Here is a 20,847-nt window from a genome sequence, read left to right as displayed (position 1 = left end):
AAAATATATATATGTAACAGATGGGTTAATTTACTTGAGGAAGAGTTGTAACAGTATTTACATTGAGCGGTGTGATAGATATCAAGGGAGGATAATAATACAGATGCTTCCTGCAGAGAGTAAAAATCACCACAAGAGGGCGCCTTCATCCTGCTAACCAGGGACGTAAAGATCCACTTAAGCACCTGAACTCAGTTTGTGCAGAAGAGAGTGAAAAGAAGTCAAACTACTTAAAGTTATTCACTAATTCCCTCTGATCTTCATTCATATACATCTGTCCCTGGATTCTGCTGCCATTCTTCTCCATATTACCAAGTGTATTTATGTAATTTCTAGTCAACAATACACTTATTAAAAGACACAATCACCGTACAGGTCCAGAAAAACCTCTTCAAGATACAAAATAAAACCTGGATTGCTTTTAATCTGTAAAAATATTGCTAATGCAGCAAGAAAATTTAACTTGTTTAAATGTTAAAAGGTGTCATCAAGTCAAATTTGCATAAATATATTATTTTCACTTTTTACAAGCAGTTCAGACCTTTATTTTTTTTTAGTTATATATCTTGAAATAAGTTTAAATTTACATGCAGTGTGAAGATACGAGCATAATAAAGATCGCTAGCATTAGCATGCTAACACAACAATGCAGCGCAAGTTGTTTTGGTTTCATGCTGGTGCTCAAGGGCGACATCTGCTGGATCAAAAAATCACAAAAGCCTTTAAACATCTTTTAAATTTTGTGGGAAGTTTAAAATACAAAGTGTCCGTGCTGCTTGAATCCAGTGTTTGTGTACGTTCTTCCTGCAGCTGCTTCACAATAAAAATGAAGCTTCATCAGATTTAAGGAGCAACTTCTGCTGGATATAAACCTCCAGTTCCTCTTAGAGCTGCTGTGACCTTTTCTCGTCTCTCCACCAGATGAGACCTGGGTGGGCGTTTACACCCTGAAGGACTGCTACCCCGTGCAGGAGACCTCCGCCAGGAACAGCAGCGTCACCAACTCCACCCGCTTCTTCAACCTGCAGCTGGGCATCAGCGACCCCGACGTCGAGAGGATGTCGGAGTCCGGCTGCTGAATGCCCTCACCTTCAATCTTAGATACTTAAAAGGGATAATCTCGCTGAATTCTTCTGTTACATAAATGTCTGTGAGGTCACAATCGTTTGTCTGATGAGTTAACACAAGAAGAGTTTTTATTCAGCAAAGATCTAATTAATGACTTCTGACGATGAAACTGTTTAAATGCTCCTGTGACCGTTTGTTTTCCTGAGTTTGGAAGTTGTTTTTGTGTGAATGCAGGATTAAACCAGTTCTTTCAGTAAGCGCCGGCTGTCACAGAAACAGCCTATGAGTCACTTAGTTACTGCTGGCTGCTGTTTTCTATTCTTGATTCTAATAACATTTAATTCACTAACTAGTTACGACTCACTTTTGCTTTATGTGTGAGAAGCTTCAAATCAATGTGAGCATGAGAAGAATGCCAGTCTGTCCGTGGTCAGCGCCGCCCTGCGTGCTCTGAGCGTGACAGAGTGTGGAGGCGGGGAGCAGGCTTCAGTGTTGCATACATACAAGCAGAATATTTGAAGACAAGAGGAAGAATTGCATTTATCTGCACAGAGAGGGCTCATCGTCATCACAAGCTGCTTCAGAAAACACCGGTGGCAGCAAAGTGACGCCTGCACAGCAAGCATTACAAATACGTTTCCCAGCATGCAACACAGACATGTATGAGTTTAATGAATGACTTTCATGAAGCCTGCATTGCACTTTCACAACAGAGCAACCTCTAAGCTGCTGTACAAACAACATGCAGTACTGGGGGCAGAAAGCCTTCTCCAAACCCTCCGATTCAAAGAAGAGTTCATCTCGTAAAATCTGAAATGAGAAGTGTTTTTAAAAGAGAAATGTTCTCTGTTGTAAACAAGTCTCCCTCCCCCTCCCTCTTCTTCCTGCTCTCAAACACAGCCAGCTCCACTCTGACTCTATATTTCTTGATTCCCTCCCCTTTAGATCTACAAGTTGAGGATGGGTGTAACCAACAAGAGCTGACGTTCACTGAACAAACACATGCTGTGCAGATCAGAGGTGGAGCTAGTCTGATTTCTCAGGAAGAGAAACTCAGACAGTCGTTGTTACCGAGAGGAGAAATGGCACAGAAAGGAGTTCAGCTGGGTCAGGAAACCCTTTCTTGTTCAATCTGTCTGGATCTCCTGAAGGATCCGGTGACTACTTCCTGTGGACATAGTTACTGTATGAACTGTATTAAAAGCCACTGGGATAAAGAGGATGAGAAGACAATCTACAGCTGCCCTCAGTGTAGGCAGGACTTCACACCGAGGCCTGTCCTGGGGAAAAGCACCATGTTGGCAGTTTTAGTGGAGGAGCTGAAGAAGACTGGACTTCATGCTGCTCCTGCTGATCACTGCTATGCTGGACCAGATGATGTGGCCTGTGATGTCTGCACCGGGAGGAAACTGAAAGCCTGTAAGTCCTGTCTGCAATGTTTGGCCTCTTACTGTGAGAAACACCTTCAGCCTCATTATGAAGCAGCTCCATTTAAGAAACACAAGCTGGTGGAGCCCTCCAAGAAGCTCCAGGAGAACGTCTGCTCTCGTCATAATGAGGAGATGAAAGTATTTTGTCGTACTGATCAGCAGTCTATCTGTTATCTCTGTTTAATGGACGAACACAAAGGTCATGACACAGTCTCAGCTGCAGCAGAAAGGAGCGAGAGGCAGAGAGAGCTCGGGGTGAGTCGACAAAACATCCAGCAGAGAATCCAGGACAGAGAGAAAGATGTGAAGCTGCTTCAACAGGAGGTGGAGGCTATCAATCACTCCGCTGATAAAACAGTGGGGAACAGTGAGAAGATCTTCACTGAGCTGATCCGTCTCATGGAGAAAAGACGCTCTGATGTGAAGCAGCAGCTCAGATCCCAGCAGCAGACTGAAGTGAGTCGAGTCAGAGAGCTTCAGGAGAAGCTGGAGCAGGAGATCACTGAGCTGAAGAGGAGAGATGCTAAACTGGAGAAGCTCTCACACACAGAAGATCACAACCAGTTTCTACACGACTACCCCTCACTGTCACCACTCAGTGAATCTACACACTCATCCAGCATCAAGATCCGTCCTCTGAGGTTCTTTGAGGACGTGACAGCGGCTGTGTCAGAAGTCAGGGATAAACTACAGGACGTCCTGAGAGAGAAATGGACAAACATCTCACAGACAGTGACTGAAGTGGATGTTTTACTGTCAGGACCAGAACCAGAGCCCAAGACCAGAGCTGAGTTCTTAAAATATTCATGTAACATCACACTGGATCCAAACACAGCACACATACTGCTGTTATTATCTGATGGGAACAGAAAAGTAACATTAATGAGTAAACATCAGTCTTATTCTAGTCACCCAGACAGATTCACTTATTACCGGCAGGTCCTGAGTAAAGAGAATCTGACTGGACTTTGTTACTGGGAGGTGAAGTGGGGTGGGAAAGGAGTTTGTGTAGCAGTCACATACAAGAATATCAGCAGAGCAGGGAGCTCACATGAATGTTTGTTTGGACGTAATGACAAATCTTGGGTGTTAGATTGTTACAACAACAGTTATAACTTTTATTACAACAATGTCAGCACTCCTGTCTCAGGTCCTCGGTCCTCCAGAGTAGGAGTGTACCTGGATCACAGAGCAGGTATTCTGTCCTTCTACAGCATCTCTGAAACCATGACTCTCCTCCACAGAGTCCAGACCACATTCACTCAGCCTCTACATGCTGGACTCCAGTTTTATTATTCTGGAGACTCTGCTGAGTTGTGTAAACTGAAATAGACAGAAGTCATTAACGAGACAGATGTTTAACTTGCTGTGTTTTAAATCTTCAACTTGATTTTTATCCACGCTCGTTGCTGAGATCTGATCGTCGTCACCTGTCAATCAAACTTTATAGGCGGTACTTTGACCTCTTCTCGTCTGTTCTGTAAATGTTTGAGTGTCTTTAAGTGACACTCCTTCCTGTGTCTGTTTAGCCGTGGACTCTTTCACTGCTCAGGATGACTTTTGTTCACCTGAACTGACATTTCTCTGCGTGAAAATATCAACTTCTCTCCACTCTCCATGTTTGATTATTTGTATTCATACATTTATATGCTGTTGTTTCTGTTCTGATTCATGAGTCTGAAGAGAGAGAGCAGCAAACTTTTCTTTAATGTTGATTTTCTCTTCTCACCATTTTGTACATTTGTAGAAAATCTATAAAATCACACTTAAAGAAATGAGTTAGTCAGAATAAATGTTGTTGTTCATATTCAAAGTAAAGAATGTCCTCTAAAACTGTAATCCTCCTGATTAAATCAATAAGGAGATAAATCATAGTTTTCTTTTGAGTGAGAGATTCTGATCAAACAAACTGATTGTGTGGATGAAGTGAATGTGTTCATGAAATGATTGAACAAGAGACATTGAACACACTTTACTGATTTGATGTTTGAACAAACTGAAGTTTGACTTCCTGAATAAACACATGAACAAAATGTTTTCTTCTCGTCTTCATTGCAGGGTGTCGTAAGAAGCTGATGGAGAGTCAAACTCAGTCACTTTGTTCATGTGTTGGTGTTTAGAGCTGAAGAGCGTCTGTCACTCACTCTCTGTTCTTTCAGCTCTCCTCACTAAAAAAGATTTGCTTTTGAGGAATGAGCAGAGTTTTCATTAACATTTTGACGTCTAAAAACATTTTGACAGACTTTTCTTTCCTATATTTCCAATGTGTCCTGAATGCAGCATCAAAATAAGAAGAATCAGAATCAGCTTTATTGGCCGCGTATGCTTTCACACACAAGGAATTTGACTTCGTTAAAACGATACTCTCTATGCACAAAAAGTACAACATTAATTTACAACAATAAACACAATGTAAGCAAAGACTAACACGTACAAGGCTCGATGAGAGAATAGTGCAGTGTTGGGTCGAGCAAACATGCTGAGATAACTTATAATAAAATATATATATGTAACAGATGGGTTAATTTACTTGAGGAAGAGTTGTAACAGTATTTACATTGAGCGGTGTGATTGATATCAAGGGAGGATAATAATACAGATGCCTTCCTGCAGAGAGTAAAAATCACCACAAGAGGGGGCCTTCATCCTGCTAACCAGGGATGTAAAGATCCACTTAAGCACCTGAACTCAGTTTGTGCAGAAGAGAGTGAAAAGAAGTCAAACTACTTAAAGTTATTCACTAATTCCCTCTGATCTTCATTCATATACATCTGTCCCTGGATTCTGCTGCCATTCTTCTCCATATTACCAAGTGTATTTATGTAATTTCTAGTCAACAATACACTTATTAAAAGACACAATCACCGTACAGGTCCAGAAAAACCTCTTCAAGATACAAAATAAAACCTGGATTGCTTTTAATCTGTAAAAATATTGCTAATGCAGCAAGCAAATTTAACTTGTTTAAATGTTAAAAGGTGTCATCAAGTCAAATTTGCATAAATATATTATTTTCACTTTTTACAAGCAGTTCAGACCTTTATTTTTTTTAGTTATATATCTTGAAATAAGATGTTTATCTAGACTTTTCAGGTGACCATGGTTTACAATAAGTGTATTGAGCTGCTTTTGACCTTATTAGCCTTCTTAGTAAGGTTTTAGTGTTAATAGAGGCCTCACTTCGATGGCTATTCACCTGAATGGTACAGAATGTTAAGAAAGGAACTAAATCCAATGTTACTAGCATCATTTAATCAAACATTAAAAAATGGAAACCTACCTCCCTCATGGAAAGAGGCCATTATCACAGTAATTCCCAAAGGAGGTAAAGACAGAGAATTATGTGAAAACTATAGGCCGATATCGATGCTAAATTGTGACTACAAGTTGTACACATCCATTTTATGTAATAGATTTGAAACCTTTATGTCAGAATTGATTCATGAAGATCAATCGGGTTTTATCAAGGGAAGACAGATGCAAGATAATATAAGAAGGACGTGTTGGGGTTGTATCAAGTCAACTTTGGTTATATTCTTTAATAATTATTTCTAATTATTAATAATATAAATAAAATATCATCAAACTATGTTTAATCTCGTTTTGGGGCACCACCCTGTACTCAGGGAAATATAACCAAAATATCACTCAAATCAGTCTCAGATTAGTTATTTAATTAATAACATTATTAATAATTAATAACTATATTTAATAAATTGAAGGCGTGAGATCCGTACACAAAGCCTTCGCACCCAGCTTATATCACAATGTAAATACACCAGTAATCACAAACAACTGCTCTCTGAAATTATAACAGAATTTATTTAAACAAAGCAACATCAATCCAAAATCAATGAACTTAATCAAACAAATAACTATTATAAACTAATCTAAGCAACAAACATTATCAAGCAAACCTTGTGAATGAGGTGTAAATGTGTGTGTGTGTGTGTGTGTGTGTGTGTAGAGGAGAGAGAGAGAGAGAAAACAAGAAGGTGGAGAGAGACAATGCACCATGTGACTTCGTCACATGTGGACAAAATGGTGGACAACAAAGGAAGCCGTGTGGTTACCTTTTGAAATAGTTTTGAGCTCTCTGAGCTGAGTTCAGTAACTGTTACTTAAACACCAGAAAGCCAGTGGCCGGACTTTGATTCAACGGCAGGTACACTGGTCTTTCTGATTGTGAAAGCCGTTGACTGAAGGTAAACTAGCACAGCATTACACATATAGGTGAACACAGCAGTTCATCACAATAAAACAAATGCAGCAGCTTACAACAGATAATAAACAGAATGTGACGTGTCGTCAACAATGATGCATAATTATCAGTGGTTATAAAAGAAACAACTATTTCTGAAACTATTTCTGCCCAGACCAAAGCTCTTACTTGGGGTAACTCCTGGTGATCGTTGCAAAGTTGGTTAGATCGTCACTCTGTTGAATGTTGAATCATCAGATTCAGGCAGGGTTCCTTCGTGGCAGATGTAGGAGGAGGGTAGCGGGATTCAGATCTTTGACCAGAGCGCTGCTCTATAGGGTCTTCTGGTTACAGGAGCCGAGTTCTTTATGTGTCCTTGTGGATTCAGGGATCAGTGGGCTTCCTTCAGCGCTCCTGTCCAGTTGCGTTCAATGACGTCTTACGAAAAATCAAAGGAAAGAAACTCTTCTTTTTGCTCAAACCTGATAGCATCTGATTGCGCCCAAAACTCCTAAAAATATGCCGTGGAAGTAGTCAGCTGAATCCTCTGATGCTTGAATTCAGCATGCGAAGAGCTACCTACACTGAGCAACCTCAGCTCTGGAGTTTAATCTATGTAAGCCAAGAGGAGGAAAGGCTTTGTCTCGAATGCTGGAGTCCATCTTGTTGGAGAGGGTGTCCTCTGGTGTCGGCAGACCACACTTGAAGAGAAGGAAGCAATGCCTGGTGATTGCTTTTAAAGACTGGAGCTGCCTGTGGGTTTACCTCAGGTTCCGGTCCCCCCTTTACGTCACACGTAGGTGTGAAGTACCGCAGGGGATTCTGGGATAAAGAGTCCTTTTAGGCCTCTTTGTGATCTCAGTAAATAACTCAAAGAAACAGACTGTCCTAAGCCTGCGTGGCCCAACAGACGCTACATATAATTGTAGAAATACAAAGAAAAGGAGAAAGTGCTATATTAATTTGTTTGGATGCTGAAAAAGCTTTCGACAGCATTCGCTGGAAGTTTTTATTCCTCTGCGTGGAGAAATTTGGGTTCAACCAAGACTCAGTTAATTGCATTAAGACATTATATCAGGATCCAAGGGCAAGAATAAAAATAAATGGGAGTCTAACCAGAGAGTTTAAGTTAGAAAGGTCTACCAGACAGGGCTGCTGTCTGTCCCCTACGCTCTTCTCAATCTTTATTGAGCCGCTCGCTCAAGCAATAACGCAAAATGAAGAAATAAAGGGGGTGGAAGTGGGAGGCAGGGAGCACAAAATTGGGCTATTCGCAGACGATGTTTTGATTCATCTAAAACAACCAGACACCTGTCTTCCAAAGTTGATGACACTATTGGAAAATTATGGTTACCTTTCAGGATATAAACTAAATGTGCAGAAAACACAGATCTTGCCATTTAATTACTCACCATCTAAAGAAATACAACAAACATATAATTTCAACTGGAGCAAAAGAACAATTCATTACTTAGGAATAAACATTACAAATACATTATCCAAATTGTTTGAAATTAATTACAAACCCCTTAACCAGGAAATGTTTAAGGATATGGATAGATGGTCAGTATTGATGTTAGATTTCAGCTCAAGGATTGAAATCATCAAGATGAATGTGCTACCAAGACTCTTGTACTTGTTTCAGTGTTTGCCGGTGCAAATCCCTCCCTCTCAGTTTCAAGAGTGGGACAAAAAAAAATCACGATTTATCTGGAATGGGCATAAACCGAGAATTAGATTCCCTACACTTCAGATACCCAAAGACGAGGGAGGCTTGGCACTGCCTAACCTCCAAGAATATTACTATGCCGCTCAACTCCGGCCCTTGATAGGTTGGTGTGATGCTAATTATTTTACAGGATGGGAGGAGATTGAGTTGAACATAGAAGGGTGCCACGTGCAGAGTATGATTGCGAACAGAAACATGTATAAGGAAAAGGAGGGATTATTGAATTCAATCACTGGGTTTACCTTAGGAATCTGGTTTAAAGTAGTTAAGAAATACAAATTGGAGGCAAAGATTTTGAGTTGGATGGCCTATGACACTAATTTCAAACCAGGGACTCTAAACCAGAGGTTTAAACAGTGGGCAGATAGAGGCATAACAATAATTGACACATTCATTGAAAAAGGAAAAATCAAAAGTTTTCTAAAACTAAGGAGAGAATATGACTTAGAGAACAAAGATTTCTACATGTACCTACAAATACAAAAAGGAGATAAAGCCGGATTCCCCATGTGAATTAAACGGATTGATTGTAACAATATGTAATGCATACAGAGGTACAGTCAAGAGAGTCATTTCAGTGTTGTATCAAAATATGGTGAGAAATAGAAAAACTTAAAGGAAGATTCTCACTTGTCCCACAGCCTTGCTGGAGACAGTGTGGGGAACACAATGTTGATCACGCTCATGTTTTTTGGCAATGTGTGAAAATGACTGAGTACTGGGATGAAGTGTGGAAAGGAATGAAAGCAATTTTAGGTTATGAACTTCCTAAGACTTGTGAAGTGCTGTATCTGGGAAATTTAACACAGGAAAATATACAAAGCAAAGACAGATACCTGGCTGGAATACTACTGGTGGCATCAAAGAAAGCTATAACAAGAAAGTGGTGTAAGGAGGACCCCCCCACTCGGAGAAACTTGTTGGACATTGTTGAAAAACTACATGATATGGAGAGCTTTACACACAGTTTAAGACTACAACAATCTGCATGCCAAGGAAAATGGATAAAGTGGACTGACTTTAAAACCCATCACAAAGTCTGAAGAGAATGGACGATTTAAAAGGAGGCTAAACTGACTATTGTTAACTGACACCAAAGATTGTATACTGTGTTTATTTTGATGTATCTTCATTAAGAAAAGCAAATAAAATATAAGTAATAAAAAAAAAATAGAGGCCTCACTTGGAGACTGAACCAGCTTATTTTAGGCATTACAAAATAATAAATCCAATTAAAAAGGAGAGTTTTCAGGGAAATAAATACATTTTTTACTAAATTAAACTGTGATAAAAGAAACAAAAAGACAAACTTTCATTCACTCAGGGTTTTAGGGATTAGAGAGTCGCGTATAAGAAGTTCCTCTCTTCACTCAGTGAGTGATGGACGAGTGAGCGGCACACCTACCCACATATATGACAGGAAAGTAAGCTGGAAAATAACATTAACCATCGTGATATCAACAGAAAAGACAGATGTAGATTGATAAAAGTAGAAATATAAACTCAGAAAATGATAAAGAGTGAAATATAGAGCCATCACGGAGCGGATATTTTTATATTTTAAATATAGCTAATAAATGTAAAGAAAAGGCAGGCCTGGTTAAAGCTCTCTACATGGGAACAAGAAGGTATGATTTAGAGCTGTAACATAAGCCCATCAATCAATTAGTCAAAAGAAATTATCCCATACATTTTAATTAATTATAAAACATTCCAGATGTTTCAGGTTTTCCTGATTTTCATGATTATAAATTAAATACTTTTTAGGTTTTGTTCTGTTGTTTTGGCCAGAAGAATACATTCAAAGATGTCACTTCTTCATCTTTCTCTTCCTCGGCTCCAGGTTCTTCGAGTACATCTTTTTGTACCAGAGCCCGGTGATGTTCCAGATTGACCAGAAGACGAAGGACTGCTCAAAGATCGCTCTGACCGAGGCCTGGGATCCCTTCCACATCCCAGCCAACTCCACCTTCGAGGACCAGTACATCATCGGAGGCCCCCGGGACAACGTGGAGGTCCAGGAGTGGTCGGACAGGAAGCCGGCACGTCAACGTAAACCTGGTTTTTAAAATATTTTTTAAACACAACACCAGAAAGAACATGCACAGACAGAAAGTCATAATCAAAGAAATAAGTCAGTATTAACTGCCAGTGACACGGATAGTCTCCCACTGTGAGGTGCATATGTGAACATCCAGGTCGAGAGAATATCCAGATCACTCCTCCTGAAATGACGGCTTAGGGTGCAGCCAGCCTGACACCAAAATCAAACCTTCCAAATTACATAAAGTAGGTTTATCTGTGGTAAACACATTGTCACAATCCAGGCCATCAGTGGTGATGGCAATGGTGAATGTGTGGTGTTGTGGCTAAACAAAGACCACCAACCAAAGTGAGTGTTGACAAGAGAGAGAGAGAGAGACTAAGAAACCAGTTTATATACCAAGGCCCAGTCTGCCCAGGTGCATGACATCAAATTAACTGGCTCCGCCCCTTTCTACCTGAAGACAACCTGAGTGGGGAGAGATACAAGACAACAGGAGGAGCACTGACACAGTCTGGGGTCGTCAGAACAGACTACGATCTTTTGCACTTCCATATCTGCTCAGTTTTTCAACACCTTGTGTTTCATGGAGGACATCTGTGTTAAAAACAGTTAAAGGCTTAATATGTGATTATTCACACTTCAAGTATATCCTCTGAAAATAACTCTGTGAGTCATGACTGTCTACAATGGGTGTAACACCCGAGTCCCACTGTCTGTGATGTTTTCAGAGTCCTATCTTCAGTTTGTTTACGTCGCCGGGACGGCCGGCTGACTCCTCCCCTCACGTATAAAAGTTGTTTAATTGAGGGACTAGAGAAAAGAAGAATAACATACTGTACTCACTGCTTAACTGTGTTTCTAGATCACGCTCATTTCAGGTAAATTTACATGCAGTGTGAAGATACGAGCATAATAAAGATCGCTAGCATTAGCATGCTAACACAACAATGCAGCGCAAGTTGTTTTGGTTTCATGCTGGTGCTCAAGGGCGACATCTGCTGGATCAAAAAAATCACATATAAAGCCTTTAAACATCTTTTAGATTCTGTGGGAAGTTTAAAATACAAAGTGTCCGTGCTGCTTGAATCCAGTGTTTGTGTACGTTCTTCCTGCAGCTGCTTCACAATAAAAATTAAGCTTCATCAGATTTAAGGAGCAACTTCTGCTGGATATAAACCTCCAGTTCCTCTTAGAGCTGCTGTGACCTTTTCTCGTCTCTCCACCAGATGAGACCTGGGTGGGCGTTTACACCCTGAAGGACTGCTACCCCGTGCAGGAGACCTCCGCCAGGAACAGCAGCGTCACCACCTCCACCCGCTTCTTCAACCTGCAGCTGGGCATCAGCGACCCCGACGTCGAGAGGATGTCGGAGTCCGGCTGCTGAATGCCCTCACCTTCAATCTTAGATACTTAAAAGGGATAATCTCGCTGAATTCTTCTGTTACATAAATGTCTGTGAGGTCACAATCGTTTGTCTGATGAGTTAACACAAGAAGAGTTTTTATTCAGCAAAGATCTAATTAATGACTTCTGACGATGAAACTGTTTAAATGCTCCTGTGACCGTTTGTTTTCCTGAGTTTGGAAGTTGTTTTTCAAGTTTTGGTGTGAATGCAGGATTAAACCAGTTCTTTCAGTAAGCGCCGGCTGTCACAGAAACAGCCTATGAGTCACTTAGTTACTGCTGGCTGCTGTTTTCTATTATTGATTCTAATAACATTTAATTCACTAACTAGTTACGACTCGCTTTTGCTGTTTGTGTGAGAAGCTTCAAATCAATGTGAGCATGAGAAGAATGCCAGTCTGTCCGTGGTCAGCGCCGCCCTGCATGCTCTGAGCGTGACAGAGTGTGGAGGCGGGGAGCAGGCTTCAGTGTTGCATACATACAAGCAGAATATTTGAAGACAAGAGGAAGAATTGCATTTATCTGCACAGAGAGGGCTCATCGTCATCACAAGCTGCTTCAGAAAACACCGGTGGCAGCAAAGTGACGCCTGCACAGTAAGCATTACAAATACGTTTCCCAGCATGCAACACAGACAATTATGAGTTTAATGAATGACTTTCATGAAGCCTGCATTGCACTTTCACAACAGAGCAACCTCTAAGCTGCTGTACAAACAACATGCAGTACTGGGGGCAGAAAGCCTTCTCCAAACCCTTCGATTCAAAGAAGAGTTCATCTTGTAAAATCTGAAATGAGAAGTGTTTTTAAAAGAGAAATGTTCTCTGTTGTAAACAAGTCTCCCTCCCCCTCCCTCTTCTTCCTGCTCTCAAACACAGCCAGCTCCACTCTGACTCTATATTTCCTGGTTCCCTCCCCTTTAGATCTACAAGTTGAGGATGGGTGTAACCAACAAGAGCTGACGTTCACTGAACAAACACATGCTGTGCAGATCAGAGGTGGAGCTAGTTTGATTTCTCAGGAAGTGAAACTCAGACAGTCGTTGTTACCGAGAGAAGAAATGGCGCAGAAAGGAGTTCAGCTGGGTCAGGAAACTATTTCTTGTTCGATCTGTCTGGATCTCCTGAAGGATCCGGTGACTACTACCTGTGGACATAGTTACTGTATGAACTGTATTAAAAGCCACTGGGATCAAGAGGATGAAAAGACAATCTACAGCTGCCCTCAGTGTAGACAGGACTTCACACCGAGGCCTGTCCTGAGGAAAAACACCATGTTGGCAGTTTTAGTGGAGGAGCTGAAGAAGACTGGACTCCAAGCTGCTCCTGCTGATCACTGCTATGCTGGACCTGATGATGTGGCCTGTGATGTCTGCACCGGGAGGAAACTGAAAGCCTGTAAGTCCTGTCTGCAGTGTCTGGCCTCTTACTGTGAGAAACACCTTCAGCCTCATTTTGAAGTACCTCCATTAAAGAAACACAAGCTAGTGGAGCCCTCCAAGAAGCTCCAGGAGAACGTCTGCTCTCGTCATAATGAGGAGATGAAAGTATTTTGTCGGACTGATCAGCAGTCTATCTGTCTCCTCTGTTTAATGGACGAACACAAAGGTCATGACACAGTCTCAGCTGCAGCAGAAAGGACAGAGAGGCAGAGAGAGCTCGGGGTGAGTCGACAAAACATCCAGCAGAGAATCCAGGACAGAGAGAAAGATGTGAAGCTGCTTCAACAGGAGGTGGAGGCTATCAATCACTCCGCTGATAAAACAGTGGGGAACAGTGAGAAGATCTTCACTGAGCTGATCCGTCTCATGGAGAAAAGACGCTCTGATGTGAAGCAGCAGGTCAGATCCCAGCAGCAGACTGAAGTGAGTCGAGTCAGAGAGCTTCAGGAGAAGCTGGAGCAGGAGATCACTGAGCTGAAGAGGAGAGACGCTGAACTGGAGAAGCTCTCACACACAGAAGATCACAACCAGTTTCTACACGACTACCCCTCACTGTCACCACTCAGTGAATCTACACACTCATCCAGCATCAAGATCCGTCCTCTGAGGTTCTTTGAGGACGTGACAGCGGCTGTGTCAGAAGTCAGGGATAAACTACAGGACGTCCTGAGAGAGAAATGGACAAACATCTCACAGACAGTGACTGAAGTGGATGTTTTACTGTCAGGACCAGAACCAGAGCCCAAGACCAGAGCTGAGTTCTTAAAATATTCATCTGACATCACACTGGATCCAAACACAGCACACACACGGCTGTTATTATCTGATGAGAACAGAAAAGTAACATTAATGAGTAAACATCAGTCTTATTCTAGTCACCCAGACAGATTCACTTATTACCGGCAGGTCCTGAGTAAAGAGAATCTGACTGGACTTTGTTACTGGGAGGTGAAGTGGGGTGGGAAAGGAGTTTGTGTAGCAGTCACATACAAGAATATCAGCAGAGCAGGGAGCTCACATGAATGTTTGTTTGGACGTAATGACAAATCTTGGGTGTTATATTGTGACAACAACAGTTATAACTTTTATTACAACAATGTCAGCACTCCTGTCTCAGGTCCTCGGTCCTCCAGAGTAGGAGTGTACCTGGATCACAGAGCAGGTATTCTGTCCTTCTACAGCATCTCTGAAACCATGACTCTCCTCCACAGAGTCCAGACCACATTCACTCAGCCTCTACATGCTGGACTCCAGTTTTATTATTCTGGAGACTCTGCTGAGTTGTGTAAACTGAAATAGACAGAAGTCATTAACGAGACAGATGTTTAACTTGCTGTGTTTTAAATCTTCAACTTGATTTTTATCCACGCTCGTTGCTGAGATCTGATCGTCGTCACCTGTCAATCAAACTTTATAGGCGGTACTTTGACCTCTTCTCGTCTGTTCTGTAAATGTTTGAGTGTCTTTAAGTGACACTCCTTCCTGTGTCTGTTTAGCCGTGGACTCTTTCACTGCTCAGGATGACTTTTGTTCACCTGAACTGACATTTCTCTGCGTGAAAATATCAACTTCTCTCCACTCTCCATGTTTGATTATTTGTATTCATACATTTATATGCTGTTGTTTCTGTTCTGATTCATGAGTCTGAAGAGAGAGAGCAGCAAACTTTTCTTTAATGTTGATTTTCTCTTCTCACCACTTTGTACATTTGTAGAAAATCTATAAAATCACACTTAAAGAAATGAGTCAGTCAGAATAAATGTTGTTGTTCATATTCAAAGTAAAAAATGTCCTCTGAGGTATTTTAAAACTGTAATCCTCCTGATTAAATCAATAAGGAGATAAATCATCGTTTTCTTTTGAGTGAGAGATTCTGATCAAACAAACTGATTGTGTGGATGAAGTGAATGTGTTCATGAAATGATTGAACAAGAGACATTGAACACACTTTACTGATTTGATGTTTGAACAAACTGAAGTTTGACTTCCTGAATAAACACATGAACAAAATGTTTTCTTCTCGTCTTCATTGCAGGGTGTCGTAAGAAGCTGATGGAGAGTCACACTCAGTCACTTTGTTCATGTGTTGGTGTTTAGAGCTGAAGAGCGTCTGTCACTCACTCTCTGTTCTTTCAGCTCTCCTCACTAAAAAAGATTTGCTTTTGAGGAATGAGCAGAGTTTTCTTTAACATTTTGACATCTAAAAACATTTTGACAGACTTTTCTTTCCTATATTTCCAATGTGTCCTGAATGCAGCATCAGAATAAGAAGAATCAGAATCAGCTTTATTGGCCGCGTATGCTTTCACACACAAGGAATTTGACTTCATTAAAACGATACTCTCTATGCACAAAAAGTACAACATTAAATTACCACAATAAACACAATGTAAGCAAAGACTAACACGTACAAGGCTCGATGAGAGAATAGTGCAGTGTTGGGTCGAGCAAACATGCTGAGATAACTTATAATAAAATATATATATGTAACAGATGGGTTAATTTACTTGAGGAAGAGTTGTAACAGTATTTACATTGAGCAGTGTGATTGATATCAAGGGAGGATAATAATACAGATGCTTCCTGCAGAGAGTAAAAATCACCACAAGAGGGCGCCTTCATCCTGCTAACCAGGGATGTAAAGATCCACTTAAGCACCTGAACTCAGTTTGTGCAGAAGAGAGTGAAAAGAAGTCAAACTACTTAAAGTTATTCACTAATTCCCTCTGATCTTCATTCATATACATCTGTCCCTGGATTCTGCTGCCATTCTTCTCCATATTACCAAGTGTATTTATGTAATTTCTAGTCAACAATACACTTATTAAAAGACACAATCACCGTACAGGTCCAGAAAAACCTCTTCAAGATACAAAATAAAACCTGGATTGCTTTTAATCTGTAAAAATATTGCTAATGCAGCAAGAAAATTTAACTTGTTTAAATGTTAAAAGGTGTCATCAAGTCAAATTTGCATAAATATATTATTTTCACTTTTTACAAGCAGTTCAGACCTTTATTTTTTTTTGTTATATATCTTGAAATAAGTTTAAATTTACATGCAGTGTGAAGATACGAGCATAATAAAGATCGCTAGCATTAGCATGCTAACACAACAATGCAGCGCGAGTTGTTTTGGTTTCATGCTGGTGCTCAAGGGCGACATCTGCTGGATCAAAAAATCACATATAAAGCCTTTAAACATCTTTTAGATTCTGTGGGAAGTTTAAAATACAAAGTGTCCGTGCTGCTTGAATCCAGTGTTTGTGTACGTTCTTCCTGCAGCTGCTTCACAATAAAAATTAAGCTTCATCAGATGTAAGGAGCAACTTCTGCTGGATATAAACCTCCAGTTCCTCTTAGAGCTGCTGTGACCTTTTCTCGTCTCTCCACCAGATGAGACCTGGGTGGGCGTTTACACCCTGAAGGACTGCTACCCCGTGCAGGAGACCTCCGCCAGGAACAGCAGCGTCACCACCTCCACCCGCTTCTTCAACCTGCAGCTGGGCATCAGCGACCCCGACGTCGAGAGGATGTCGGAGTCCGGCTGCTGAATGCCCTCACCTTCAATCTTAGATACTTAAAAGGGATAATCTCGCTGAATTCTTCTGTTACATAAATGTCTGTGAGGTCACAATCGTTTGTCTGATGAGTTAACACAAGAAGAGTTTTTATTCAGCAAAGATCTAATTAATGACTTCTGACGATGAAACTGTTTAAATGCTCCTGTGACCGTTTGTTTTCCTGAGTTTGGAAGTTGTTTTTCCAGTTTTGGTGTGAATGCAGGATTAAACCAGTTCTTTCAGTAAGCGCCGGCTGTCACAGAAACAGCCTATGAGTCACTTAGTTACTGCTGGCTGCTGTTTTCTATTATTGATTCTAATAACATTTAATTCACTAACTACTTACGACTCGCTTTTGCTGTTTGTGTGAGAAGCTTCAAATCAATGTGAGCATGAGAAGAATGCCAGTCTGTCCGTGGTCAGCGCCGCCCTGCGTGCTCTGAGCGTGACAGAGTGAGGAGGCGGGGAGCAGGCTTCAGTGTTGCATACATACAAGCAGAATATTTGAAGACAAGATCGTCATCACAAGCTGCTTCAGAAAACACCGGTGGCAGCAAAGTGACGCCTGCACAGTAAGCATTACAAATACGTTTCCCAGCATGCAACACAGACATTTATGAGTTTAATGAATGACTTTCATGAAGCCTGCATTGCACTTTCACAACAGAGCAACCTCTAAGCTGTTGTACAAACAACATGCAGTACTGGGGGCAGAAAGCCTTCTCCAAACCCTTCGATTCAAAGAAGAGTTCATCTTGTAAAATCTGAAATGAGAAGTGTTTTTAAAAGAGAAATGTTCTCTGTTGTAAACAAGTCTCCCTCCCCCTCCCTCTTCTTCCTGCTCTCAAACACAGCCAGCTCCACTCTGACTCTATATTTCCTGGTTCCCTCCCCTTTAGATCTACAAGTTGAGGATGGGTGTAACCAACAAGAGCTGACGTTCACTGAACAAACACATGCTGTGCAGATCAGAGGTGGAGCTAGTTTGATTTCTCAGGAAGTGAAACTCAGACAGTCGTTGTTACCGAGAGGAGAAATGGCGCAGAAAGGAGTTCAGCTGGGTCAGGAAACTATTTCTTGTTCGATCTGTCTGGATCTACTGAAGGATCCGGTGACTACTACCTGTGGACATAGTTACTGTATGAACTGTATTAAAAGCCACTGGGATCAAGAGGATGAAAAGACAATCTACAGCTGCCCTCAGTGTAGGCAGGACTTCACACCGAGGCCTGTCCTGGGGAAAAACACCATGTTGGCAGTTTTAGTGGAGGAGCTGAAGAAGACTGGACTCCAAGCTGCTCCTGCTGATCACTGCTATGCTGGATCTGAAGATGTGGCCTGTGATGTCTGCACCGGGAGGAAACTGAAAGCCTGTAAGTCCTGTCTGCAGTGTCTGGCCTCTTACTGTGAGAAACACCTTCAGCCTCATTTTGAAGTACCTCCATTAAAGAAACACAAGCTAGTGGAGCCCTCCAAGAAGCTCCAGGAGAACGTCTGCTCTCGTCATAATGAGGAGATGAAAGTATTTTGTCGGACTGATCAGCAGTCTATCTGTCTCCTCTGTTTAATGGATGAACACAAAGGTCATGACACAGTCTCAGCTGCAGCAGAAAGGACAGAGAGGCAGAGAGAGCTCGGGGTGAGTCGACAAAACATCCAGCAGAGAATCCAGGACGGAGAGAAAGATGTGAAGCTGCTTCAACAGGAGGTGGAGGCTATCAATCACTCCGCTGATAAAACAGTGGGGAACAGTGAGAAGATGTTCACTGAGCTGATCCGTCTCATGGAGAAAAGACGCTCTGATGTGAAGCAGCAGGTCAGATCCCAGCAGCAGACTGAAGTGAGTCGAATGAGAGAGCTTCAGGAGAAGCTGGAGCAGGAGATCACTGAGCTGAAGAGGAAAGACGCTGAACTGGAGAAGCTCTCACACACAGAAGATCACAACCAGTTTCTACACGACTACCCCTCACTGTCACCACTCAGTGAATCTACACACTCATCCAGCATCAAGATCCGTCCTCTGAGGTTCTTTGAGGACGTGACAGCGGCTGTGTCAGAAGTCAGGGATAAACTACAGGACGTCCTGAGAGAGAAATGGACAAACATCTCACAGACAGTGACTGAAGTGGATGTTTTACTGTCAGGACCAGAACCAGAGCCCAAGACCAGAGCTGAGTTCTTAAAATATTCATGTAACATCACACTGGATCCAAACACAGCAAAAACACAGCTGTTATTATCTGATGAGAACAGAAAAGTAACATTAATGAGAAAACATCAGTCTTATTCTAGTCACCCAGACAGATTCACTGGTCGGTGTTGGCAGGTCCTGAGTAAAGAGAGTCTGACTGGACTTTGTTACTGGGAGGTGGAGAGAAGAGGAGATGTTTGTGTAGCAGTCACATACAAGAATATCAGCAGAGCAGGGAGGTCAGATGAATGTTTGTTTGGACGTAATGACAAATCTTGGGTGTTAGATTGTTACAACAACAGTTATAACTTTTATTACAACAATGTCAGCACTCCTGTCTCAGGTCCTCAGTCCTCCAGAGTAGGAGTGTACCTGGATCACAGAGCAGGTATTCTGTCCTTCTACAGCATCTCTGAAACCATGACTCTCCTCCACAGAGTCCAGACCACATTCACTCAGCCTCTACATGCTGGACTCGGGTTTTATTCTGTTGGAGACTCTGCTGAGTTGTGTAAACTGAAATAGACAGAAGTCATTAACGAGACAGATGTTTAACTTGCTGTGTTTTAAATCTTCAACTTGATTTTTATTCACGCTCGTTGCTGAGATCTGATCGTCGTCACCTGTCAATCAAACTTTATGGGCGGTACTTTGACCTCTTCTCGTCTGTTCTGTAAATGTTTGAGTGTCTTTAAGTGACACTCCTTCCTGTGTCTGTTTAGCCGTGGACTCTTTCACTGCTCAGGATGACTTTTGTTCACCTGAACTGACATTTCTCTACATGTAAATATCAACTTCTCTCCACTCTCCATGTTTGATTATTTGTATTCATACATTTATATGCTGTTGTTTCTGTTCTGATTCATGAGTCTGAAGAGAGAGAGCAGCAAACTTTTCTTTAATGTTGATTTTCTCTTCTCACCACTTTGTACATTTGTAGAAAATCTATAAAATCACACTTAAAGAAATGAGTCAGTCAGAATAAATGTTGTTGTTCATATTCAAAGTAAAAAATGTCCTCTGAGGTATTTTAAAACTGTAATCCTCCTGATTAAATCAATAAGGAGATAAATCATCGTTTTCTTTTGAGTGAGAGATTCTGATCAAACAAACTGATTGTGTGGATGAAGTGAATGTGTTCATGAAATGATTGAACAAGAGACATTGAACACACTTTACTGATTTGATGTTTGAACAAACTGAAGTTTGACTTCCTGAATAAACACATGAACAAAATGTTTTCTTCTCGTCTTCATTGCAGGGTGTCGTAAGAAGCTGATGGAGAGTCAAACTCAGTCACTTTGTTCATGTGTTGGTGTTTAGAGCTGAAGAGCGTCTGTCACTCACTCTGTTCTTTCAGCTCTCCTCACTAAAAAAGATTTGCTTTTGAGGAATGAGCAGAGTTTTCTTTAACATTTTGACATCTAAAAACATTTTGACAGACTTTTCTTTCCTATATTTCCAATGTGTCCTGAATGCAGCATCAAAATAAGAAGAATCAGAATCAGCTTTATTGTCCGCGTATGCTTTCACACACAAGGAATTTGACTTCATTAAAACGATACTTTCTATGCACAAAAAGTACAACATTAAATTACCACAATAACCACAATGTAAGCAAAGACTAACACGTACAAGGCTCGATGAGAGAATAGTGCAGTGTTGGGTCGAGCAAACATGCTGAGATAACTTATAATAAAATATATATATGTAACAGATGGGTTAATTTACTTGAGGAAGAGTTGTAACAGTATTTACATTGAGCGGTGTGAT

At 41.2% G+C, this 20,847-nt stretch overlaps 3 protein-coding genes across 3 annotated transcripts; all 3 read left to right on the top strand.

The window, feature by feature from the left end:
* The first annotated feature begins 2,000 nt into the window (after positions 1-2,000).
* Positions 2,001-15,334, top strand: LOC132979551 (tripartite motif-containing protein 16-like). The gene is made up of 2 exons (XM_061045457.1): positions 2,001-4,320; positions 15,102-15,334. The coding sequence occupies exon 1, from the start codon at positions 2,151-2,153 to the stop codon at positions 3,828-3,830; it is 1,680 nt and encodes a 559-aa protein (XP_060901440.1). The 5' UTR covers positions 2,001-2,150; the 3' UTR covers positions 3,831-4,320; positions 15,102-15,334.
* On the top strand, positions 10,158-11,859 carry LOC132978547 (mammalian ependymin-related protein 1-like). Its single transcript, XM_061043750.1, has 2 exons — positions 10,158-10,480; positions 11,702-11,859. Exons 1-2 carry the CDS (start codon positions 10,309-10,311, stop codon positions 11,857-11,859), a joined length of 330 nt encoding a protein of 109 aa, XP_060899733.1. The 5' UTR covers positions 10,158-10,308.
* On the top strand, positions 12,650-20,314 carry LOC132978546 (uncharacterized). Its single transcript, XM_061043749.1, has 4 exons — positions 12,650-14,613; positions 16,582-16,588; positions 16,717-16,855; positions 17,586-20,314. The coding sequence occupies exons 1-4, from the start codon at positions 12,673-12,675 to the stop codon at positions 19,597-19,599; spliced, it is 4,101 nt and encodes a 1,366-aa protein (XP_060899732.1). The 5' UTR covers positions 12,650-12,672; the 3' UTR covers positions 19,600-20,314.
* Positions 20,315-20,847: the final 533 nt, after the last annotated feature.

The sequence above is a fragment of the Labrus mixtus genome, chromosome 8 (genome assembly GCF_963584025.1).
Source record: "Labrus mixtus chromosome 8, fLabMix1.1, whole genome shotgun sequence".
Taxonomy (NCBI): domain Eukaryota; kingdom Metazoa; phylum Chordata; class Actinopteri; order Labriformes; family Labridae; genus Labrus; species Labrus mixtus.
The sequence above is the reverse complement of the archived record's forward strand: the minus strand, read 5'-3'. Positions and strand labels throughout refer to the sequence as shown.